Raw genomic sequence first — 21,988 nt, 5'->3', positions numbered from 1 at the left:
AGAAAGGTAGGGAAAATTATTTCACATTAATGAAAAGCAGAGGAAGAAACATCACGAGAGGCACAGGCGCAATCGTCTCCAAGCAACTCTTCTGTTTTTCAAAGTTAGCAAGGATTTCAATTCCATCCTGCTGGCAGCAGTTCGTTTTGCCTGTGATCTGTTTTTCCTCTCACTGTTCCTAAGGCCAGCCCCCCTTTACTGAGGCGACAACAGAATTTTGTAGCTGAAGTGAACAGGTGAATCGAGAGGAGCGGTGCTTCATTTCTGGCACGCCTCCATAGCTGTGCCAGCTCCCCGATGGCCGACCTGATGTTTGCGGTGGCAGAGCCACGGCGCGGATGGGAACAGCAGGAAATGGTGAAAAACGGACAGAAAGAAGGGAGTTGTCCGTGCTCGCGCCATTGGGTCCTTGCGGACGCAGGACTGCTGCCACCCAGCTTCGCACATGAAGCAGTAACAGGGTGCGTGGAAGGATTGCCATCTCTTCCACCCTGACGCCTGCCGTGCGCCTTGCTGCAGTGCTGCTCTCAATACCCGGGATGCCAGACGCCAGCCAGTGGTCCTTCGGGCACGACGACGGCGGTGCAAAGCAGGGGCTGACATCAGAGCAGCAGTGACACCTCCTCCAAAGGGAACGGCTGACTTCCAGCAGCCACTCAGTGAGCCTGGCTCACGACCAGTCCCAAGAAGTAATCGGACAGGAGTTGTCCCACTGTTTACATCAGGATGGTTTCCTAAGCTCGAGGAAGTCGGCATTGCAACCTGAATCTCCAGGACTTGGTAAATCTCAAAGATGGCGAAAGAGCCAACCTTGGCTGGTGGGGGAAAAATATTTTCCTACGTTAAGAATGAAACAGAACCCTTTAAAGATGTGAGACAAGGATGCAGAGGGAAGGAAGGCTTTGCTGTGGGGGAACGTGCCATGTCCACGCATGGTGCCTCAGCCTCGTGATGAGCAAAGGAGCACCTACTCCTTCTTTCACTGGTGAAGATAAAAACTGATCTCTTAAAATAGACAGCACGTAATCCTGGGACAATCCTCCTAACTGAACTTGGGTTCCCCAAAGCTGCCCCCAAGCAGTCGCTGTGCTGTTCGAATAGTGACTGGACCGGAGTAATTATCAGTGAGATAAGCAGGATTTCGGTGAAAACGCAAACTCTTCTCTGGCAATGTGAAATCAGGGCCAGGCTCCAGCAGCAGAGCACAGCTCACAACCCTCCGTGCCTTTTCCTATGGCTGAGCCTCTTGCAAGCACAAGTGCTCCCTGCACTGGGCTGAAACCCAGCAGCTGATGTCCCAGCGTGGACATTCACGGCTTTGGAGGCAGTGATCGGTTTCAGTCATTCTGTGATGCATCACCTGGAATCTCCTTCACCAGTCCGAGCTGCAGCAGCGGTGGAATGGAAGAATATCCCACCCCTCACACGAGTTTCAAATCCCTTTTGTCTTAAAATATTCAAATAACAAAATAATTCGTGCCTTATTTTTTGATTTGCAGTTCCTTGAGGCAAATCTGTCACTACAGAAAAACGGCTGATTAAACTTTCCAGACACTATATCACTTCAAAGCTAAAGAAGGCCGGAAAGCAACAGGCTGCCATTGAATACCATTTTTTGTGTTCTTTGCAGCCTTTGTGCACGGCAGTGCAGGTGGCCACACGATTCCTCACCAGCTCCTGAGCAGGGCGTCAGCCAGTCTGAACACCAGAAATAAAAGCAGGTGCACGAGGCCATGGCTTTTTGTCCAGGGAAATCTTGGCAGAGGTAAAAACGCATCGATTTTATAAATCATTCGCAGGCCTATAACGCTCTGCAGGAAGATCACCCTGAGCGTTTCAAAGGATAAAACAGATCTGCAACTTGCCGTTCGTGGGCAGGCTGAGCGCTGCCGGAGGACAACACGCTCGTTGCTGACCCAGTGGAGAAAAGGGAGCTGCTTAATTGGAGGCGAAAGGCAGGATTTATGCGTGGATCCATTCCTCTATAAATAGGGACGGGACATTTCGACGCTCTGTTTGCTCGGCCCCTTTCAGCTCTGTTGTTGGAAATAGCACCTAATCCCAGCTGCGGTTCTTACTGGGATTAGTGGGAGCGAGGGCTGCTCTGGGCAACGGGACACGGCTGAATCGGAGCTGGTGCTCCTGGAACACAGCATCGCCTCGTTGTTCTCAGCGTTCAGTAACACTCCTGGTGCTTTGAAGCTTTGTTCTGCTTTGCCACGCGCCCAGCAGCACGACGGAGAGCTGTGGAAGCCTGCAGCAGAGGCTTCCAGCGAGGGATGTGCCCCTGTCTGACACAGAGCAATGGCCTCACCTGGGGTGACATCAGCCCTGCAGCAAACGTGGGAAACTTCTTCAGCAGGAGTGGAAATGAAAAAAAAAAACTTTGCAATTTTAGGCATAACGAGCAGAAGGACTGGTAGTGGAAAAGGGAGAGATGAGAACTGTGGGAAGAAGAGTGAGAAAACTTCTCAGAATATGAGATTTGCAGAAACGTCCGAATGGGCGATAGAAGAAAAAGAAAAAAAAGGCTCTAATGCCATCTTTCCCAACCAGAAAAATGATCCACAGCTGTTCTTTCCATGTGACAGGATGAGAAACACCGGCGACACACCTGAGGGCTGTGCTGCCATTCAGCAAGACCTGGACGGATCAGAACTGGGCTAAAAGGAACCTGATGACATTGAAGTGTAGAGTCTTACAGCTGGAGAGGAACAACTGCAGCATCAGCACAGGCTGGGTTGTGAGCAGCTGGAGAGGAGCTCTGATGAGATCAACTCTGAAAAGGTTGATAACTGCAGGACGAGGGGAATGGCTGGAAGTGGAGGGAGGGCAGCTTTCAGCTGGCTGTCAGGGGGAAGTTGTTTGCTGGGAGAGCGGGGAGGTGCTGGAACAGCTGCCCAGAGAGGCTGTGGATCCCCGTCCATCCCTGGAGGTGTTGGAGGGCAGCAAGGATGGGGCCCTGGGCAGCCTGGGCTGCTGTGAGACGTGGAGGTTGGTGGCTCTGCATTGGTGTGGGGTTGGAGCTTCGTGATCCTTGAGTCCCTTCCAACCCTGGCCGTTCTGTGACTCTGTGATGAGGAGGACCTGGGGGTCCTGGTGGCCAGCAGGTCGCCCATGAGCCATCTGTACCCTCGTGGCAGCAAGGCTGTGGTGTCCTGGGGAGCATTACAAAGAGCATGGCAGCAGGACGAGGGTTGTTCTGTTCTCCCTCTGCTCTGCTCTGTGGGGCCACATTTAGAATACTGTGTCCAGTTCTGGGCTGCTCGTTCAAAAGAGACAGGGCTTTCCATGAAGGAGTCCAGCCACAAAGATGATAAATGGCCTGGAGCATCTCCTGTATGAGGAAGGGCCGAGTGGCCCGGGTCTGCTCAGCCTGGGGACAAGAAGACTGAGAGGAGATGTGGTAAATGTGCACATGTATCTAAAGGGAGGTGGGGGACAGATGGATGAGGCCGGGCTCTCCTCGGCAGTGCGCAGTGATAGGATGAGGAGCGATGGCCTCAAACTCAACATAAGTTCTGTACTAACATGCAGAACAACTTCTGTACGGTCGGGCTGCCCAGGGAGGCTGAGGAGCCTCCTATGAGATACTCAAGACCCCTCCGGATGCCGACCTGCACCAGGAAACTGCTGTAGCAGAGGGTGGGACCCTTCCAAACCCCGCGATCCCGTGATTAGGCTGCCTACCAAAAAGGCCTCAACTCCTCCACGAGCTGTGCGAGGAGACGACCACCGCAACGCGACGGAATTCAGCACAAAGCGCTCGGAGACCGCGGCGCTTCCCGGCCCGGCGCCGGCACCCACGGACGACGCGGCGCAGCGGCCGCACGGAGCGCTGCTCACCTTTTCCCGCTCCGCTGGCGCCCTCTGCCGGAGCGCTGCGGGAACTGCAGCGCCATTCTAAAACGCCGTCGGTCTTTTGCGGCTTCCTCCGTTAGTTGCATTTTGGGGCTGTTTGTGTTTCATTCGTTGTTTACCCTAAGCTGCTGCCGGCTTCTCCTTACGCTCCAGTGCTTAAGGAAAGCTGATGAATAGAAATTCTGAAATAGTCGCAGAATACGGCAATTCAACAGCTGTATTTCTACAAATACGCTACAAAAACGTGTTGTGTCCGGGTGAGTGACCCGGGAATGCAACCCACTGATGTCAGTGCCATAATGGTGTCCCACACCCACCAGAGCCACAACCCAGTGGTGTCGGTCCCCTGCTGCTTACCCACTCCCACTGCTGTCACGTCCCCACTCGTGTCACACTCCCACTCGGGTCCCTTCCCACGGCTGTTCCACTCCCGCTGCTGTCGCACTCTGCTGCTGTCACTCCTATGGTGTCACGTCCCCACTCGTGTCACATCCCCACTGCTGTCACTTTCCTATCGGTGCCTCACCTCCCTCGTGTCAACTCCCCACTCGCATCTCACCCCACTGCTGTCACATCCCCACTGCGGACACATTTTCTCCCACTGCCCCCAGGGTTCAATGGGGCTCAATGGCCCCATTTAGGATGATACCCCAACAGCGTGGACACACTGCCATTTTGGGGTGATGCCCCCGCATTTGGGGTGATGTCCCCATTAGGGACATCACCCATTAGGGGTGATACCTCCCATTGGGGTCGTGCTCCCATATTGGGATCATGCCCCCCTCAAGTTTAGGGTGATATCCTAAATGTGAAGTATTTCCCCAGGCTGGGAGCGAGGGCTCCCCCCCGCAACAGCAGGGCAGCATCTTTAGGTCCGTAACTGAAAGGGTCCGAGGGGGCAAAGGAAATCAAAAACTTGGGGTTTGTTCGGGGTTATGGGGTTATGTCAAAGTTACGGGGCTCTGTTGGGCTGACAGGGTTTGTCAGGGGTGAGCAGGGCGAGCACCTCATGGCCCATCCCCAGAAAGCACAGCCTCAGTCCTGGCCTCCTGTGCCGCCAGCACGGAGCTCACAGCCCTCTGGACGCCTTGCGTGTCAGACCTCCGGGTGCTGGCAGTCACGCTGAGCTGCGCGCTGACGTGGTCGTGTCCTGACATCGTTTCTTGTCTTCCCCTGGGGATAAAGGCAGTGTCTGAGCTGAGAGCACAGCAGGACTGCTATCAGACCCTGACTGGGCATGGAAGAGCAATGGTGAGGACTGGGGACACAGGCAGGCAAGCCCTGCTACCCTCAGCTTCTCCACGTCTGCCGCCTCTTGCACTCACCTCCTCCCCATCATTACAGGTGCTGCCATCGACCTCCAGAGAACTTCTCCTACCTATACATTTAAGTGCTGGTTTTGCTGGCTCCACCATTTCATCGTCCCCGTGAATCCTCCGGATACCATCTTGCAGGTATCGTGGCGGCCATCAGCAGTGCTGCTTGCACCCCTCGCTCCCCCTCGGGGGTCTCCCCTCAGCCCCGGCGTGTTGCTCAAGCCGTGAAGCCAAAGGTCCGATACGGGGCTGGGGGTGCTGGCAATCGCTGGCTCCCCTCAGGAGGGCACCTGAGCTGAACTGCTGTGTGAGGCCCACACTCCTCAGTCCCAGCTGGGTGAGAGATCTCCTCCCCGCCGACACCTCAGTGCCGCAGCCATCCCACCTGCCCCTCTGTGGGGGTAGAGCTGGGGGCCAGCAGAGCCAGCGCTGGAGAGAGAGAGATGGTCCCACTGCGACGCTTTCCCAGCCACCGTCTTCCCCTTTTCAGTGACACCGAGAGCCCCTTTGTCGGGCAGGGAATTAAGGCCCTGTGTTTCTGCCCGATTCCTCACACGTAAGCCGCTCTCAAGCAGAAGCGCGACCCGCAGACGCTCGCCGCCTTTGCCTTTAGCTGCACCTGGAGTGCTGTGGCCCCAGCGCTCTCTCCTACTTCTCTGCTCTCCCATTCTGTTTGCAGCCGGGTGTTTCACCAGGAGAATGCTGGCCCATGCAGGGACATCAGGGCCAGGTTGTCATCAGGTTGCCAGCTGAAATCCTGCCCGCTTGTGTCACTCTGCGACACGTCGACCCAGAGCTGACTCCAGCTGGCTTCTCCAGCAGCGCCCCGGGAGAATTTGCTGTCTTTGTAAGTCCCTACTTGGCTCTTTTGCCTGGGATCTGGGCACAGGACAGTGCCGGAGCAGGGACTGGCTTGCTTTTGGGCATCCTCCCGAGCCCTGCGTCCCGCTGTCTCCCGAGCACTGCAGTGCCCCCAGGGGATGTTTCCTAAGTTGGAGAGGTGGGATCCTTCTTAAGCCTTGCTCGGCAAGCATCTCGGGGTTCTTGATGAAACCTCGAGGTGGAGACTGAGCTCCAGCAGTGAAGCAGAGAAGCAGTGCTGGGCTACTGCCCGAGCCCCAGGGCAGGGGGGTGGACAGCACACACCTTTGCTCTTGGTGGCACGAACCTGAGCATCAATCCTTGTGCTTTGCTTGCAAGGGACTGGATGTGGACAGCGAAGAGGAGGTTCCGCTTGGCTCATTCAGCTTTAATGTGCGGAAAGCACCCTTACAGACCTTCCTGCTTGAGGTAGGACAGGGGCAGCACGCCAGGGAGGACGCCTGCTCCCTGCCCCTCCCTGTGTTCCCACATGCCTGCAACTGGAGCCCTCCTGAGCAACAGGAATGGGAATTTGAACCCCCATTCCTTTGTTCCTCCCCATTTCCTTTGCAGAATAATCATTCCAGAGCCTTTCGCTACATCAAGGTTCTGGTGAAGAGCAACTGGGGACATCCAGAATACACCTGCATTTACCGAGTGCAGGTGCATGGGAAGGTGGTGGAAAAAATGGCCATCTGAAATTGGACTTGTAAGATCGGAAATTGGATATGGAAGATCTAAAATTGAATAGGGAAGATCTGAAATTGAATATGGAAGATCTAAAATTGAAAATGAAGATCTGAAATTGGATTTGTGGTCAAAAAAATAAAGACATTAACATCATCTCGAAGTGCGTCTGTGTTGAGATGGGGCGCAGCTACGTGGGGTGGGCAGCTCCTCATTCATCTCCAGCCTCCCAAAGCTCTGCGCCGGGCTCGCCGGTGCTCCCCTGACACCAACACGGCGACCGCTCGTCGCAACAGCCGGGCTGAGGCACAAACCCAGGCGGAGGGGCCACAGCCTTTCTGGGCTGACACGGGCAGCCAGATGGAGCTCTGAGGAGCGACCGAGCCGCCCAGCCCTCTGGCTGTGGGGAACTCCAGAACCTCCAGGCTGCGAGAGGAAATGGGCAGGCTGAGATGTGTCCAGCGCTCAGAGAGAGAGACTGACGCCTGGCATCGTGCAGCGACACGGGCAGAGCGACAGCCCTGCCTGGAGCCCAGCAAGGGGTAGAAGCAAGGCTGCCCGCTTTCCGCTGCTCACTGCATTGGTTTGGCACAGCGCACCAAAACGCACGCAGTTCTTGCGGTCGTTGGGCCAGCTGACGGGGCTGGATTTGTACAAGCTCTGGGGCCCGGTGACGTGCATGCCGGGCTGCTGAAGGGGCCGGCCGATTGTGGGCTTGCCAAGCCGCTCTCCAGCTCCTCGGAGAAGTCGTGGCCGCTGGGCAAAGGCCGTGGCGACTGGAAAATGGAAACATCGCTCTGAGGAGGCCGTCAGAGGGAAACTCCAGGCCTGTGAGCCTCACTTCAGTGCCTGCGGAGATCGTGGAGCAGATCCTCCGGGAAGAGATGCTCAGGCACATGCGAGACGAGCCCTCCTCAGCCTCGTGTCCTCCTGGCTCCGGTACCAAGGACACCAAGCAGCGCGGTGCAGTCGCCATCGGAGGAGGAAGGGACGGCATCCAGAGAGTGGGACTGGGGCAGGTTGGAGGAGTGTGCCCATGAGAACAGCACGAGCTTCGACACGGCCAAGGGCACGGTGCTGCTCCTGAGTCGGGGCAATGCCAAACCTGAGTACAGAGCAGGAGGAGAACTGAGAGCCGCCCTGCGGAGAGGGACTTGGGGTCCTGGTGGACGGGAGACGTCACAGCAGCCATCAGCGTGCCCAAATGGCCAAGAAGGCCAGCGGCATCCTGGCTCCTCTCGGAAGCAGTGTGGCCAGCTGGCCTGGAGAAGAGATTGCCCTCTGCAGCCAGCACTGGTGGGACTGCACCGTCACCGGTTTGTGGGTCGCTTCGGCCCGGTTCTGTGACTAATAGGGCAGAGGGACCCAGCGACCCACACCCCTGGTGAAGGGGAAGGGAACAAGGGGAAGAGGCGGGGAGATGGGCCTAAGAACAAAACAGCGGCAACGAGCTGAGGGAGAAAACTGATTTACTGGATACGATGGCGGAAGGCGAGATGACAGAATGCAATGGAATCGGAAGTGAAGGGAGTACATGAAATAAAAAGAGTGAGGGAGCGTCCAAAACCAACGGCCTTACTACTGCTGCAGGCAAGACGGCGGGGAGCACACACCGCAGAGACGAGCAGAGGAAGACGGGGCCGTCTCGTGACTTGTGGGCAGTTTTCTCCCTCCCTCTGCACGGAAAATGGAGACCGAACCGTGAACGTCTTCTGGGATCTGTAGCTGCTCTTCTCTCCTGAGAACCAGGCACCCAGAAATAGCAACCGGGCGCCACCTGATGCCACGATGTGGAGTGCGGATAACAAAATCCTAACAGCACCACATGCACCTCGAGTGCCGCGCACAGTTTTGGGCGTCTCGCTTGGAGAGAGTTTGTGCACTGTGTGCAGAGCAGAGCAGAGGTGCTGGCAAAGGATTCAGAAGGAAGCCGTGTGGGCAGCGGCTGAGGGAACGGGGAGACGAGAAGAGCCAAAGAGCGTCAGCTGTGCCAGCCCCATCTGGAGCCCTGCGCCCAGGACTGGGCCCCCAGCACATGAGAGACGTGCAGCTGTCGGAGCGGGTCCAGAGGGGGCCGCGAGGACGCGCTGAGGGCTGCAGCAGCTCTCCTCCAAAGAAAGGCTGAAGGAGCCGGGGCTGTTCATCCTGGGGAAGGATCTGGGGGACTGAAGGATCTGGTGTTCTGGGAGGCCGGCAAATTGCTTCCTTCCTTCTCTTTGATCAGTTCAGCCTTCTGTTGAGGACCTTGGGAACCATTTAAGCTACGAAATTCAGCAAACTCGCAGTCCACTGTGAGCCCCACAGAACTCCATACAGCCCCGCACAGCCCCATACAGCCCCGCAGAGCCACACAGAACCCCGCAGAACCTCCCAAAGCCCCGCACGGCCCCACAAAACCTCGCACAGCACCGCACGGCCCCGAGGACGCGACGCGGCGCCGGGTTCGGAGTTTCACGGAGCGCCGCCCTCACCCGAGCCGAAGCCGCGGCCTTTCCGCTTCTTGGCCTTCTCCTTCAGCTTATGGATGCTCTCTGCGGAAAGACGGCCGGTCAGGGCCGGGCAGCCCGAGCGGGGGCGGGGCGGGGGGTTCCGGGGAGCGGGGAACGGGAGCAGAGCCGCACCGCCCGCCCGCCCGCCGGGCCTCGGCCGCCCTCACCGTCGCCGTCCTCGTCCATGGCGAAGTCCTCGCCGCTCGGCTCGTGCAGATCCAGAACGTCCGCCATCTTGCCGCGCTCCCAAACCGCCCTGCGGTGCACGACGGGAAACGCGCCGGAAGCGGGGCGATGCCGCGCGCCAGAAATGCGTCCGCGTCGCGCGCCGGCCGCGGGCTGCCGCCATCTTGAGGAGGACAGAGGCGGAGGAAGAGGGGCGGGAGCGCGCGCGGCGCCATCTTGGGGAGGTCAAAGCGGCCACAGAAACACAGGCGCCTCATAGAAATCCCACGGAGCAGACCCCAAAAGCGCACACGCACCCCATAGGTACCACACAGACATCCCAAGGAACGGTGGCTCTGGGCCTCCACCCCACAAACACGCACACCCCATGGATGCCCATGGACGCCCCATTGACACCCCATAGATACCCTATAGATACCCTATAGATACCCCACAGATACCCCACGGATACCCCATAGATCCCCCATAGATCCCCCATAGATACCCCATGGATGCCCCATGGATACCCATGGGTCCCTCAAGGAGCAGGGGGGCTCCAGGGTCCTGCCCAGCAAAAACGTGTAACCCAAAGACACCCCATAGACCCGATAGATTCCCCACAGATACCCCATAGACCCCATAGATCCCCACAGATACCCCATAGACCACATAGATCCCCACAGATACCCCATAGATACCCCACAGATACCCCATAGACCCCACAGATACCCCACAGATACCCCATAGACCCCATAGATACCCCACAGATACTCCATAGACCCCATAGATACCCCATAGACCCCACAGATACCCCACAGATACCCCATAGTCCCCATAGACCCCATAGATACCCCACAGATACCCCATAGACCCCATAAATACTCCATAGACCCCATAGATACCCCACAGATACCCCATAGACCCCATAGATACCCCACAGATACCCCATAGACCCCACAGATACCCCATAGACCCCTTAGATACCCCACAGATACCCCATAGACCCCATAGATACCCCACAGATACCCCATAGACCCCACAGATACCCCATAGACCCCACAGATACCCCAAAGAGCAGGGTGGCTACGAGGCCTGCACCCCACAGAAACACACGTATCCCATAGGTACCCCATGGACACCCCATGGCGCAGGGTGGCTCTGGGGCTGTGCCCAACAAAACCACGTGTACCCCATAGATATCCCAGAGACACCCCCCACGCACCCCACAAATACCCCACAGATCCCCCACATTGGAGTGGTTTATTGTATAAAACCATGGATACAAAAGGCAGCGGTCGGTGTGTGAGCAGTGATGTGTGCGGGCACTGCTATGGGGTCAGCACTGCTATGGGGTCAGCACTGCTATGGGGTGAGCACAGCACTGCTATGGGGTCAGCACAGCACTGCTATGGGGTCAGCACTGCTATGGGGTGAGCACAGCACTGCTATGGGGTCAGCACTGCTATGGGGTCAGCACAGCACTGCTATGGGGTCAGCACTGCTATGGGGTCAGCACAGCACTGCTATGGGGTCAGCACTGCTATGGGGTCAGCACAGCACTGCAGTAGGGTCAGCACTGCTATGGGGTCAGCACAGCCCTGCTATGGGGTCAGCACTGCTATGGGGTGAGCACAGCACTGCTATGGGGTCGGCATTGCCATGGGGTGAGCACAGCACTGCTATGGGGTGAGCACGGCACTGCCATGGGGTCAGCACTGCTATGGGGTGAGCACAGCACTGCTATGGGGTCGGCATTGCCATGGGGTGAGCACAGCACTGCAGTAGGGTCAGCACTGCTATGGGGTGAGCACAGCACTGCTATGGGGTCGGCATTGCCATGGGGTGAGCACAGCACTGCTATGGGGTCGGCATAGCACTGCTATGGGGTCAGCACTGCCATGGGGTGAGCACAGCACTGCTATGGGGTCAGCATTGCCATGGGGTGAGCACAGCACTGCTATGGGGTCGGCATTGCCATGGGGTGAGCACAGCACTGCTATGGGGTGAGCACAGCACTGCCATGGGGTGAGCACAGCACTGCTATGGGGTGAGCAGAGCACTGCTATGGGGTCGGCACTGCCATGGGGTGACTGCAGCCATCCCGGAGTAACGCTGTCCCTCAGACCCCACACAACAGCAGCTTTGGTCCAAACGTTTCCCTTCCTCCATCACTTGGGGACAGCGGGAGCTCCTGCGGGGGATGTGGGGTGAAGGGTCTCAGAAGCCGTGGGGTGGTGGCAGAGCGAAGGATGGGGGCTGGGTTTGGGGCCTGCAGTGCTGAGGGGACGCGGCGCAGCTCCCGCACACATCATAAAATACATCAAAAACTCAATACTGCTGTGTATATAAAAATAGATATAAAAACCAGGGCTGGCAGGGCTGCAAAACTGCAACGCCGACCGCTAAGGCAGCTCCACTCACCTCCGCCCTACAGCACCAATAGTGGGACCTCCCCGCACCCCACAGCCCAAAACTCCGGTGGGAAACCCCTCGGGCGGTGCAGCTGCTACGGGGGGATGCAGCTCCTCGCCTTCGGTGCTCAGAGGGAGCTGGGATGGAGCCCCGCCTCCTGCAGAGCTCAGAGCTGTGGGCGCACGGCAGCCGCGGGGAGGAGATGCATCCCCAGCAGCACCGACACAGAGGGGTCAACAGGGTGCGTCTCGAACAGCATCCCTTAAAGGCAAAAAGGGTCAGGGATTGCTATGGGGTGAGCACAGCACTGCTATGGGGTCAGCACTGCTATGGGGTGAGCAGAGCACTGCTATAGGGTCAGCACTGCTATGGGGTGAGCACAGCACTGCTATGGGGTCAGCACTGCTATGGGGTCAGCACTGCTATGGGGTGAGCAGAGCACTGCTTTAGGGTCAGCACTGCTATGGGGTGAGCAGAGCACTGCTATGGGGTCAGCACTGCTATGGGGTCAGCACAGCACTGCTATGGGGTCAGCACTGCTATGGGGTGAGCAGAGCACTGCTATGGGGTCAGCACAGCACTGCTATGGGGTGAGCACTGCTATGGGGTGAGCACAGCACTGCTATGGGGTCAGCACTGCTATGGGGTGAGCAGAGCACTGCTATGGGGTGAGCAGAGCACTGCTATGGGGTGAGCACTGCTATGGGGTGAGCACAGCACTGCTATGGGGTCAGCACTGCTATGGGGTGAGCAGAGCACTGCTATGGGGTCAGCACTGCTATGGGGTGAGCAGAGCACTGCTATGGGGTCAGCACTGCTATGGGGTGAGCAGAGCACTGCTATGGGGTGAGCAGAGCACTGCAATAGGGTCGGCACTGCTATGGGGTGAGCAGAGCACTGCTATGGGGTCAGCACTGCTATGGGGAGAGCAGAGCACTGCAATAGGGTCGGCACTGCTATGGGGTGAGCAGAGCACTGCTATAGGATCAGCACTGCTATGGGGTGAGCAGAGCACTGCAATAGGGTCAGCACTGCTATGGGGTGAGCAGAGCACTGCTATGGGGTCAGCACTGCTATGGGGTGAGCAGAGCACTGCAATAGGGTCGGCACTGCTATGGGGTGAGCAGAGCACTGCAATGGGGTCAGCACTGCTATGGGGTGAGCAGAGCACTGCAATGGGGTCAGCACTGCTATGGGGTGAGCAGAGCAGGGTCAGCACTGCTATGGGGTGAGCAGAGCACTGCTATGGGGTCAGCACTGCTATGGGGTGAGCAGGAGGGTCAGCACTGCTATGGGGTGAGCAGAGCACTGCAATGGGGTCAGCACAGCCCTGCTATGGGGTGAGCCCTGCTATGGGGTCAGCACTGCTATGGGGTGAGCAGAGCACTGCTATGGGGTCAGCACAGCACTGCTATGGGGTGAGCACAGCCCTGCTATGGGGTCAGCACAGCCCTGCTATGGGGTGAGCACTGCTATGGGGTCAGCACTGCTATGGGTGAGCAGAGCACTGCTATGGGGTCAGCACTGCTATGGGGTGAGCAGAGCACTGCTATGGGGTCAGCACTGCTATGGGGTGAGCAGAGCACTGCTATAGGGTCAGCACTGCTATGGGTGAGCAGAGCACTGCTATAGGGTCGGCACTGCTATGGGGTGAGCAGAGCACTGCTATAGGGTCAGCACTGCTATGGGATGAGCAGGAGGGTCAGCACTGCTATGGGGTGAGCAGGAGGGTCAGCACTGTTATGGGGTGAGCACAGCACTGCAATAGGGTCAGCACTGCTATGGGGTGAGCAGAGCACTGCAATAGGGTCAGCACTGCTATGGGGTGAGCAGAGCACTGCTATGGGGTCAGCACTGCTATGGGGTGAGCAGAGCACTGCAATGGGGTCAGCACTGCTATGGGGTCAGCACTGCTATGGGGTGAGCAGAGCATTGCTATGGGGTCAGCACTGCTATGGGGTGAGCAGGAGGGTCAGCACTGCTATGGGGTGAGCAGAGCACTGCAATAGGGTCAGCACTGCTATGGGGTGAGCAGAGCACTGCAATAGGGTCAGCACTGCTATGGGGTGAGCAGAGCACTGCAATAGGGTCAGCACTGCTATGGGGTGAACAGGAGGGTCAGTACTGCTATGGGGTGAGCAGAGCACTGCTATGGGGTCAGCACTGCTATGGGGTGAGCACAGCACTGCAATAGGGTCAGCACTGCTATGGGGTGAGCACAGCACTGCTATAGGGTCAGCACTGCTATGGGGTGAGCAGAGCACTGCTATAGGGTCAGCACTGCTATGGGTGTGAGCAGAGCACTGCTATAGGGTCAGCACTGCTATGGGGTGAGCACAGCACTGCTATAGGGTCAGCACTGCTATGGGGTGAGCACAGCACTGCTATAGGGTCAGCACTGCTATGGGGTGAGCACAGCACTGCAATAGGGTCAGCACTGCTATGGGGTGAGCAGGAGGGTCAGCACTGCTATGGGGTGAGCACAGCACTGCTATGGGGTCAGCACTGCTATAGGGTGAGCAGGAGGGTCAGCCCTGCTATGGGGTGAGCACAGCCCTGCTATGGGGTGAGCACAGCCCTGCTATGGGGTGAGCCCTGCTATGGGGAGAGCCCTGCTATGGGGTGAGCACAGCCCTGCTATGGGGTGAGCACAGCCCTGCTATGGGGTGAGCACAGCCCTGCTATGGGGTTAGCACAGCCCTGCTATGGGGTCAGCACAGCCCTGCTATGGGGTCAGCACTGCTATGGGGTGAGCACAGCCCTGCTATAGGGTCAGCACTGCTATGGGGTGAGCACAGCCCTGCTATGGGGTGAGCACAGCCCTGCTATGGGGTGAGCACAGCACTGCTATGGGGTGAGCACTGCTATGGGGTGAGCACAGCCCTGCTATGGGGTGAGCACAGCCCTGCTATGGGGTGAGCACAGCCCTGCTATGGGGTCAGCACTGCTATGGGGTGAGCACAGCACTGCTATGGGGTGAGCACTGCTATGGGGTGAGCACAGCCCTGCTATGGGGTGAGCACAGCCCTGCTATGGGGTCAGCACTGCTATGGGGTCAGCACAGCCCTGCTATGGGGTCAGCACTGCTATGGGGTGAGCACTGCTATGGGGCGGGAGGGAGGAAGCTCTCCAGCAGCCAGCAGGAGGTCGAGGAGCAAGGATTCAAGTGGCATCACGGATCTGTACAGGAGCTTTTGGCTTCTTTACAAAGAGAACCGAAAGAGGGAAAGCAACGTTTCAAATGTGCAAAAGGGCCCCCGGCAGAGGAGTGAGAGCAGCAGCGCCCCGCGTGGCGCCGGGAGGAGGGCTGGCGTGGAGCTCAGCAGCCCGAGGAGTGCAGGCCGCCCAGCTGCCCGGCCGCCAGCATCAGGATGTCCTTCCGCTCCTTGTGGAAGCGCAGCTCCTTCCCCGCCAGGCGAGCCTCGTCCAGCTCCCTCTCGGTGGAGGCCAGCTCACGGGACAGGGCCCCCGGGCTGCTCTGCTCCCTGCTCACCCAGTCCATGGCCATCTGCTGGCGGATGTCGTCGTCCAGAGCGCGGTGGGAGTAATGAGCCAGGACCTCCTGGTGGGGGGACGGGGGGTCAGGGGATGCGCGGCTCTGGGCAGCTCTGCAATGGGAGCCTTGAGGCGCGCGGCACCCGGGAGGCCGGAGGGGACAGGGAGGGGATCGACCCCCTCCGCTCTGCAGCACTGACCTGCAGCACTGGGGTGGGGGATTATTGGGGTGGGGGATTATTGGGGTGGGGGTTTAATTAGGGTGGGGGTTTAATTAGGGTGGGGGTTTAATTAGGGTGGGGGATTATTGGGGTGGGGGTTTAATTAGGGTGGGGGTTTAATTAGGGTGGGGGATTATTGGGGTGGGAGTTTAATTAGGGTGGGGGATTATTGGGGTGGGGGTTTAATTAGGGTGGGGGTTTAATTAGGGTGGGGTTTAATTAGGGTGGGAGTTGTTGGGGTGGGAGGATTATTGGGGTGGGGGTTTAATTAGGGTGGGGGATTATTGGGGTGGGGGTTTAATTAGGGTGGGGGATTATTGGGGTGGGGGTTTAATTAGGGTGGGGGTTTAATTAGGGTGGAGGTTTAATTAGGGTGGGAGTTGTTGGGGTGGGAGGATTACTGGGGTGGGGGTTTAATTAGGGTGGGAGTTTAATTAGGGTGGGGGATTATTGGGGTGGGGGTTTAATTAGGGTGGGGGTTTAATTAGGGTGGGGGATTATTGGGGTGGGGGTTTAATTGGGGTGGGGGTTTAATTAGGGTGGGGGATTATTGGGGTGGGGGTTTAATTAGGGTGCGGGTTTAATTAGGGTGGGAGTTGTTGGGGTGGGAGGATTACTGGGGTGGGGGTTTAATTAGGGTGGGGGTTTAATTAGGGTGGGAGTTTAATTAGGGTGGGGGATTATTGGGGTGGGGGTTTAATTAGGGTGGGAGTTGTTGGGGTGGGGGATTATTGGGGTGGGGGTTTAATTAGGGTGGGAGTTGTTGGGGTGGGGGATTATTGGGGTGGGGGTTTAATTAGGGTGGGGGTTGTTGGGTGGGGGATTATTGGGGTGGGGGTGGTGGGGGTTTAATTAGGATGGGAGTTGTTGGGGTGGGGGATTATTGGGGTGGGGGTTTAATTAGGGTGGGAGTTGTTGGAGTTGGGGTTTAATTAGGGTGGGGGTTTAATTAGGGTGGGAGTTGTTGGGGGTGGGGGTTTAATTAGGGTGGGAGTTTAATTAGGGTGGGGGATTATTGGGGTGGGGGTTTAATTAGGGTGGGAGTTGTTGGGGTGGGGGATTATTGCGGTGGGGGTTTAATTAGGGTGGAGGTTTAATTAGGGTGGGATTTGTTGGGGTGGGAATTTATTGGGGTGGGGGTTTAATTAGGGTGGAGGTTTAATTAGGGTGGGATTTGTTGGGGCGGGGGATTATTGGGGTGGGGGTTTAATTAGGGTTGGGAGGGCTAGGATTGTGGGGGTTATTATACAACGGAGAGCTATTAAAGAGAGTTTAATTAGGATGGGGATTTTATTGGGGTGAAGGGGTTATTGGGGTATTTACTGGACGGGGGTGGTTGGGGTGGAGGCACCCAGGACGGGAGAGACGGGAGCTGTTGGAGGGGGTCCAGAGGAGCACAGAGATGAGGGGGGGCTGCAGCACCGCCCCTATGAGGAAAGGCTGGGGGAGCTGGGCTCAATCAGCTGGAGAAGGGGAGGCTGGGGGAGAACTCATGGTGGCCTCCCGGTATTTGAAGGGAGCGGATAAACAGGAGGGGAACGGCTGTTTGTGAGGGTGGGAAGTGATGGGACGAGGGGAATGGTGTTAAAGTGAGATGGGAGGTTTGGGTTGGATGTTAGGAGAAGTTTTCCACCCAGAGGTGGGGAGGCACTGGAACAGGTCGCCCAAGGAGGCTGTGGATCCCCATCCCTGCAGGCATTTGAGGCCAGGCTGGATGTGGCTCTGGGCAGCCTGGGCTGCTGGTTGGTGACCTGCACACAGCAGGGGTTGGAACTGATGGCCATCGTGGTCCTTTGCAACCCAGGCCATTCTATGAGTCAATGATTCTATGGGTCCCTATGGCACCCCATGGGTCCCTATGGCACCCCATGGATCCTTATGGCACCCCATGGGTTCTCTGGGCAGCCTGGACTGGTGATTGGCAACCCAGCACACAGCAGGGGTTGGAACTGATGGGCACTGTGCTCCTTTTCAACCCAGGCCATTCTATGAGTCAATGATTCTATGGGTCCTCATGGCACCCCATGGGTCCCTATGGCACCCCATGGGTCCTTATGGCACCCCTTGGATCCCTATGGCACCCCATGGATTCTCAGGGCAGCCTGGTGACCTTGCACACAGCAGGGGTTGGAACTGATGGGCACTGTGCTCCTTGGCAACCCAGGCCATTCTATGAGTCAATGATTCTATGGGTCCCCATGGCACCCCATGGGTCCCTATGGCGACCCATGGGTCCCTATGGCACCCCATGGATCCTCATGGCACCCCATGGGTCCGTATGGCACCCCATGGGTCCTTATGGCACCCCATGGATCCCTATGGCACCCCATGGGTTCTCAGGGCAGCCTGGTGACCCTGCACACAGCAGGGGTTGGAACTGATGGGCACTGTGCTCCTTTTGAACCCAGGCCATTCTATGAGTCAATGATTCTATGGGTCCCTATGGCACCCCATGGGTCCTCATGGCACCCCGGGGTCCTCATGGCACCCCATGGGTCCTCATGGCACCCCATGGATCCCTATGGCACCCCATGGATCCCTATGGCACCCCATGGATCCCTATGGCACCCCATGGGTCCTTATGGCACCCCATGGGTCCTTATGGCACCTCATGGGTCCTTATAGCATCCCATGGATGCCTATGGCACCCCATGGGTTCTCAGGGCAGCCTGGTGACCCTGCACACAGCAGGGGGTTGGAACTGATGGGCACTGTGCTCCTTTTGAACCCAGGCCATTCTATGAGTCAATGATTCTATGGGTCCTCATGGCACCCCATGGGTCCCTATGGCACCCCATGGGTCCTCATGGCGACCCATGCGTCCCTATGGCACCCCATGCGTCCTCATGGCACCCCATGGGTCCTCATGGCACCCCATGGGTCCTTATGGCAATCCATGGGTTTTCAGGGCACCCCATGGATCCCTATGGCACCCCATGGATCCCTATGGCACCCCATGGGTCCTTATGGCAACCCATGGGTTTTCAGGGCACCCCATGGATCCCTATGACACCCCATGGGTCCTTATGGCAACCCATGGGTTTTCAGGGCACCCCATGGATCCCTATGACACCCCATGGGTCCTTATGGCAACCCATGGGTTTTCAGGGCACCCCATGGATCCCTATGGCACCCCATGGGTCCCTATGGCACCCCATGGATCCCTATTGCACCCCATGGATCCCTATTGCACCCCATGGGTCCTTATAGCATCCCATGGATGCCTATGGCACCCCATGGGTCCTTATGGCACCCCATGGATCCCTATGGCACCCCATGGGTCCCTATGGCACCCCATGGGTTCTCAGGGCAGCCTGGTGACCCTGCACCCAGCAGGGGTTGGAACTGATGGTCACTGTGCTCCTTTTGAACCCAGGCCACCCGATGATTCTGTGTCTCCGTGACTCACCTGCCGCGAGCACTGCCGCTCCCGCATGGCCTTCAGGCTGCCGTTCCAGTGCAGCAGTTGGAACACCGTCATCAGCTCCTGCAACAGCAACAGCAGTCAGTGGGCGCCGGCGGTGCGGGCTGCGCTCCCCCCCGGCCCCGCGAGCTCAGTGCCCTGTGCCACGCGTGGCCCTTCGTGGTCCCCGAGGGCTGTGGGGTCTGAGGGCCGTCCGGGGCCCCGTGAGCGAAAGAGTCGCGAGTTAATGAGTTAATGAGCCAGGATAATGAGAGAGAATGGCAGCGACGTGCTGGGATGCCGGCAGCCGGAGATCCCCGCAGCCCAGCGGACACCGTGGGAATCAGACGTCGTTTCTGCATTGGAGTTGGATAATATATATTTTTTTATTTCACGTAGTTCTTTCTGGGAGTCTTTCTGCTTAACCTGGGGAAGATCTCTGATAGTTTACGTCACTTATCCTCTAGATGACCCCTCCCAGGAACGCATGCTCTGTATATAGGCGTGTACAGGCGTGCATAGGCGTGTATAGGCGTGTATAGGCGTGTATAGGCGAGTACAGGCGAGTACAGGCGTGTACAGGCGTGTACAGGCGTGTACAGGCGAGTATAGGCGAGTATAGGCATGTATAGGCGTGTATAGGCGCGTATAGGCGAGTATAGGCGAGTATAGGTGAGTATAGGTGAGTATAGGTGAGTATAGGTGTGTATAGGGGAGTATAGGGGAGTATAGGCGCGTTTAGGCACGTATAGGCGAGTATAGGCGAGTATAGGCGAGTATAGGCGAGTATAGGCGTGTATAGGCGTGTATAGGCGAGTATAGGCGAGTATAGGTGAGTATAGGTGAGTATAGGCGAGTATAGGCGAGTATAGGTGTGTATAGGGGAGTATAGGCGCGTTTAGGCACGTATAGGCGAGTATAGGCGCGTATAGGCGCGTATAGGCGAGTATAGGTGTGTATAGGTGAGTATAGGCGTGTATAGGCGAGTATAGGCAAGTATAGGTGAGTATAGGTGAGTATAGGCGAGTATAGGCGAGTATAGGCGTGAATAGGCGTGAATAGGTGAGTATAGGCGAGTATAGGCGTGTATAGGCGAGTATAGGCGAGTATAGGTGTGTATAGGCAAGTATAGGCGAGTATAAGCGAGTATAGGTGAGTATAGGTGTGTATAGGTGAGTATAGGCGCGTATAGGCGAGTATAGGCAAGTATAGGTGAGTATAGGCGAGTATAGGCGAGTATAGGCGTGAATAGGCGTGTATAGGTGAGTATAGGCGTGTATAGGCGTGTATAGGCGAGTATAGGCGAGTATAGGTGTGTATAGGCAAGTATAGGCGAGTATAGGCGAGTATAGGTGAGTATAGGTGTGTATAGGTGAGTATAGGCGCGTATAGGCGAGTATAGGCGAGTATAGGGGTGTATAGGGGTGTATAGGGTAGTATAGGTGTATACATGTATACAGGTGTATACAGGTGTATATAGGTGTATATAGGTGCACATAGGTGGATATAGGTGCACATAGGTGTATATTTTGTCATACACACTGCAAGAATATCCTGCACCAGGTCAAACCAGAGGAGAAATGATGGATGCCCGAGGAAGCGCCTGCAGGGACATCGGAAGGCCTGGCATCATCCCCCCCCCAGCCCCCAGCCCCGCTGCTCCTTGTTTAAGGAAGACTTGGAAGCAAATCACCACACCGGTACAAGGAGGGCACTGAGACATCCTGGAAACAACGGGATGGCTGCTGACTGACACCAGATAACAAATTAACAAGTAAATAACAAACGTAAATCCTCTGGTAAGATTGTGAACCTGGAGTAGCAGCAGTGGGGAAACGGGGGAGGGAGAAAACAGGGAATAAAGATGCCGTGTTGTGTCCATAGGGGCTCCTGCTTGCGGGACGCCCGCCACTGCAATGGCCAATAAAATCTGCTTTTATCAGAGACACCGTCCTGACAAAATTATTCGGACATTTCCAACAGGCACCAACAGCACCGCTCCGGTCTGCTCTCCTCGTGGCGCCGTGGGGACGCAGCGCTGCAGAGCTGCAGCAACCGCTGAGCTGCCCGTACGCAGCCGCGGCAATAAGGACTCAACATCTTCAATAAGGATTTCAACACCTTCATCAATGACCTCGATGAGGGGACAGTGGCCACCCTCAGCAAGTTTGCTGATGATACGAAGTTGGGAGGATTGGCTGAAGGCTGTGCTGCCATTCAGCGAGACCTGGACAGGCTGGAGAGCTGGGCAGTAAGAAACCGGGTGAGGTTCAACAAAAGCAAGCGTAGGGTCTTACGCCTAGGGAGGAATAATTGCATGCACCAATACAGGCTGGGGGATGAGCTGCTGGAGAGGAGCTCTGCAGAGAGGGACCTGGGCGTCCTGGTGGACGACAGGTCGGCCGTGAGCCAGCAGTGTGCCCTCGTGGCCAAAAAGGCCGATGGCATTCTGGGGTGCATTAAGAAGAGCGTGGCCAGCAGGTCGAGGGAGGTGATCCTCCCCCTCTGCTCTGCCCTGGTAAGGCCTCATCTGGAGTGCTGTGTCCAGTTCTGGGCTCCCCGGTACAAAAAAGACAGGGATCTCTTGGAAAGAGTCCAGCGGAGGGCCACAAAGATGGTGAAGGGCCTGGAGCATCTCCCCTATGGAGAAAGGCTGAGTGAACTGGGTCTGTTCAGCCTTGAGAACAGACGACTGAGAGGGGACCTGATCCAGGTTTATAAATATCTGAGGTGTGGCGGCCATAGCGGTGAGGCCAGGCTCTTTTCAGTGGTGCGTGGAGACAGGACGAGGGGAAACGGCCATCAGCTGCAGCACAGGAAGTTCTGCACCAATGTGCGTAAGAACTTCTGTAGGTGAGGTGACGGAGCACTGGAACGGGCTGCACAGGGGGTTGTGGGGTCTCCTCTGCAGATATTCAGGTCTCGCCTACCTGTGCGACCTGTGTGGGGAACTGCTTTGGCAGGGGGTTGGTCTCGATGATCTCTGGAGGTCCCTTCCAACCCCTACAATTCTGTGATTCTGTGATTCTGTGACTGCCCTCGCAGGGCACACGGCGCAACCAGCACAGCACTGCTGCT

General features: G+C 57.1%; 3 protein-coding genes across 4 annotated transcripts in view; 1 reads left to right on the top strand and 2 right to left on the bottom strand.

Moving 5' to 3' along the window:
* Positions 1 to 5,093: 5,093 nt before the first annotated feature.
* Positions 5,094 to 7,027, top strand: LOC104915597 (sperm-associated antigen 4 protein-like). The gene is made up of 4 exons (XM_085209685.1): positions 5,094 to 5,112; positions 5,206 to 5,315; positions 5,857 to 6,024; positions 6,378 to 7,027. Exons 3-4 carry the CDS (start codon positions 5,887 to 5,889, stop codon positions 6,735 to 6,737), a joined length of 498 nt encoding a protein of 165 aa, XP_085065811.1. The 5' UTR covers positions 5,094 to 5,112; positions 5,206 to 5,315; positions 5,857 to 5,886; the 3' UTR covers positions 6,738 to 7,027.
* A 1,150-nt stretch (positions 7,028 to 8,177) lies between these two features.
* RBM8A (RNA binding motif protein 8A) lies at positions 8,178 to 9,536 on the bottom strand. The gene is made up of 3 exons (XM_085209684.1): positions 9,382 to 9,536; positions 9,197 to 9,256; positions 8,178 to 8,969 (listed from the first exon to the last, which is right to left on the bottom strand). Exons 1-3 carry the CDS (start codon positions 9,446 to 9,448, stop codon positions 8,866 to 8,868), a joined length of 231 nt encoding a protein of 76 aa, XP_085065810.1. The 5' UTR covers positions 9,449 to 9,536; the 3' UTR covers positions 8,178 to 8,865.
* Positions 9,537 to 10,620: 1,084 nt separating this feature from the next.
* Positions 10,621 to 21,988, bottom strand: part of LIX1L (limb and CNS expressed 1 like) — a 25,725-nt gene continuing 14,357 nt past the window's right edge. Inside the window, exons 5-6 of one of the 2 annotated variants that reach the window (XM_085209593.1) lie at positions 18,917 to 18,994; positions 10,621 to 15,353 (exon numbers count right to left, since the gene is read on the bottom strand). In XM_085209593.1, the coding sequence (XP_085065719.1) occupies positions 15,111 to 15,353; positions 18,917 to 18,994 (321 nt within the window). In that variant the 3' untranslated portion in view covers positions 10,621 to 15,110. Of the gene's footprint in view, positions 15,354 to 16,778; positions 17,259 to 18,916; positions 18,995 to 21,988 lie in introns of those variants that run through there. The other variant, XM_085209592.1, reaches the window with a different exon arrangement.

This window comes from Meleagris gallopavo, chromosome 27 (genome assembly GCF_905368555.1).
Source record: "Meleagris gallopavo chromosome 27, MGAL_WU_HG_1.1, whole genome shotgun sequence".
NCBI lineage: Eukaryota > Metazoa > Chordata > Aves > Galliformes > Phasianidae > Meleagris > Meleagris gallopavo.
This window is presented reverse-complemented; position numbering and strand designations above follow the sequence as displayed.

Excerpts from the sequence above, each read along its gene's own strand:
- LOC104915597 (XM_085209685.1), top strand. The coding sequence starts at position 5,887 with ATGCAGGGACATCAGGGCCAGGTTGTCATCAGGTTGCCAGCTGAAATC. Across the intron at positions 6,025-6,377 it reads CGGGAGAATTTGCTGTCTTT|GGACTGGATGTGGACAGCGA; the intron begins GTAAGTCCCTAC and ends TTTGCTTGCAAG.
- RBM8A (XM_085209684.1), bottom strand. The coding sequence starts at position 9,448 with ATGGCGGACGTTCTGGATCTGCACGAGCCGAGCGGCGAGGACTTCGCC. Across the intron at positions 9,257-9,381 it reads CATGGACGAGGACGGCGACG|AGAGCATCCATAAGCTGAAG; the intron begins GTGAGGGCGGCC and ends GTCTTTCCGCAG. Across the intron at positions 8,970-9,196 it reads AGGCCGCGGCTTCGGCTCGG|GTCCTCAACAGAAGGCTGAA; the intron begins GTGAGGGCGGCG and ends ATGGTTCCCAAG.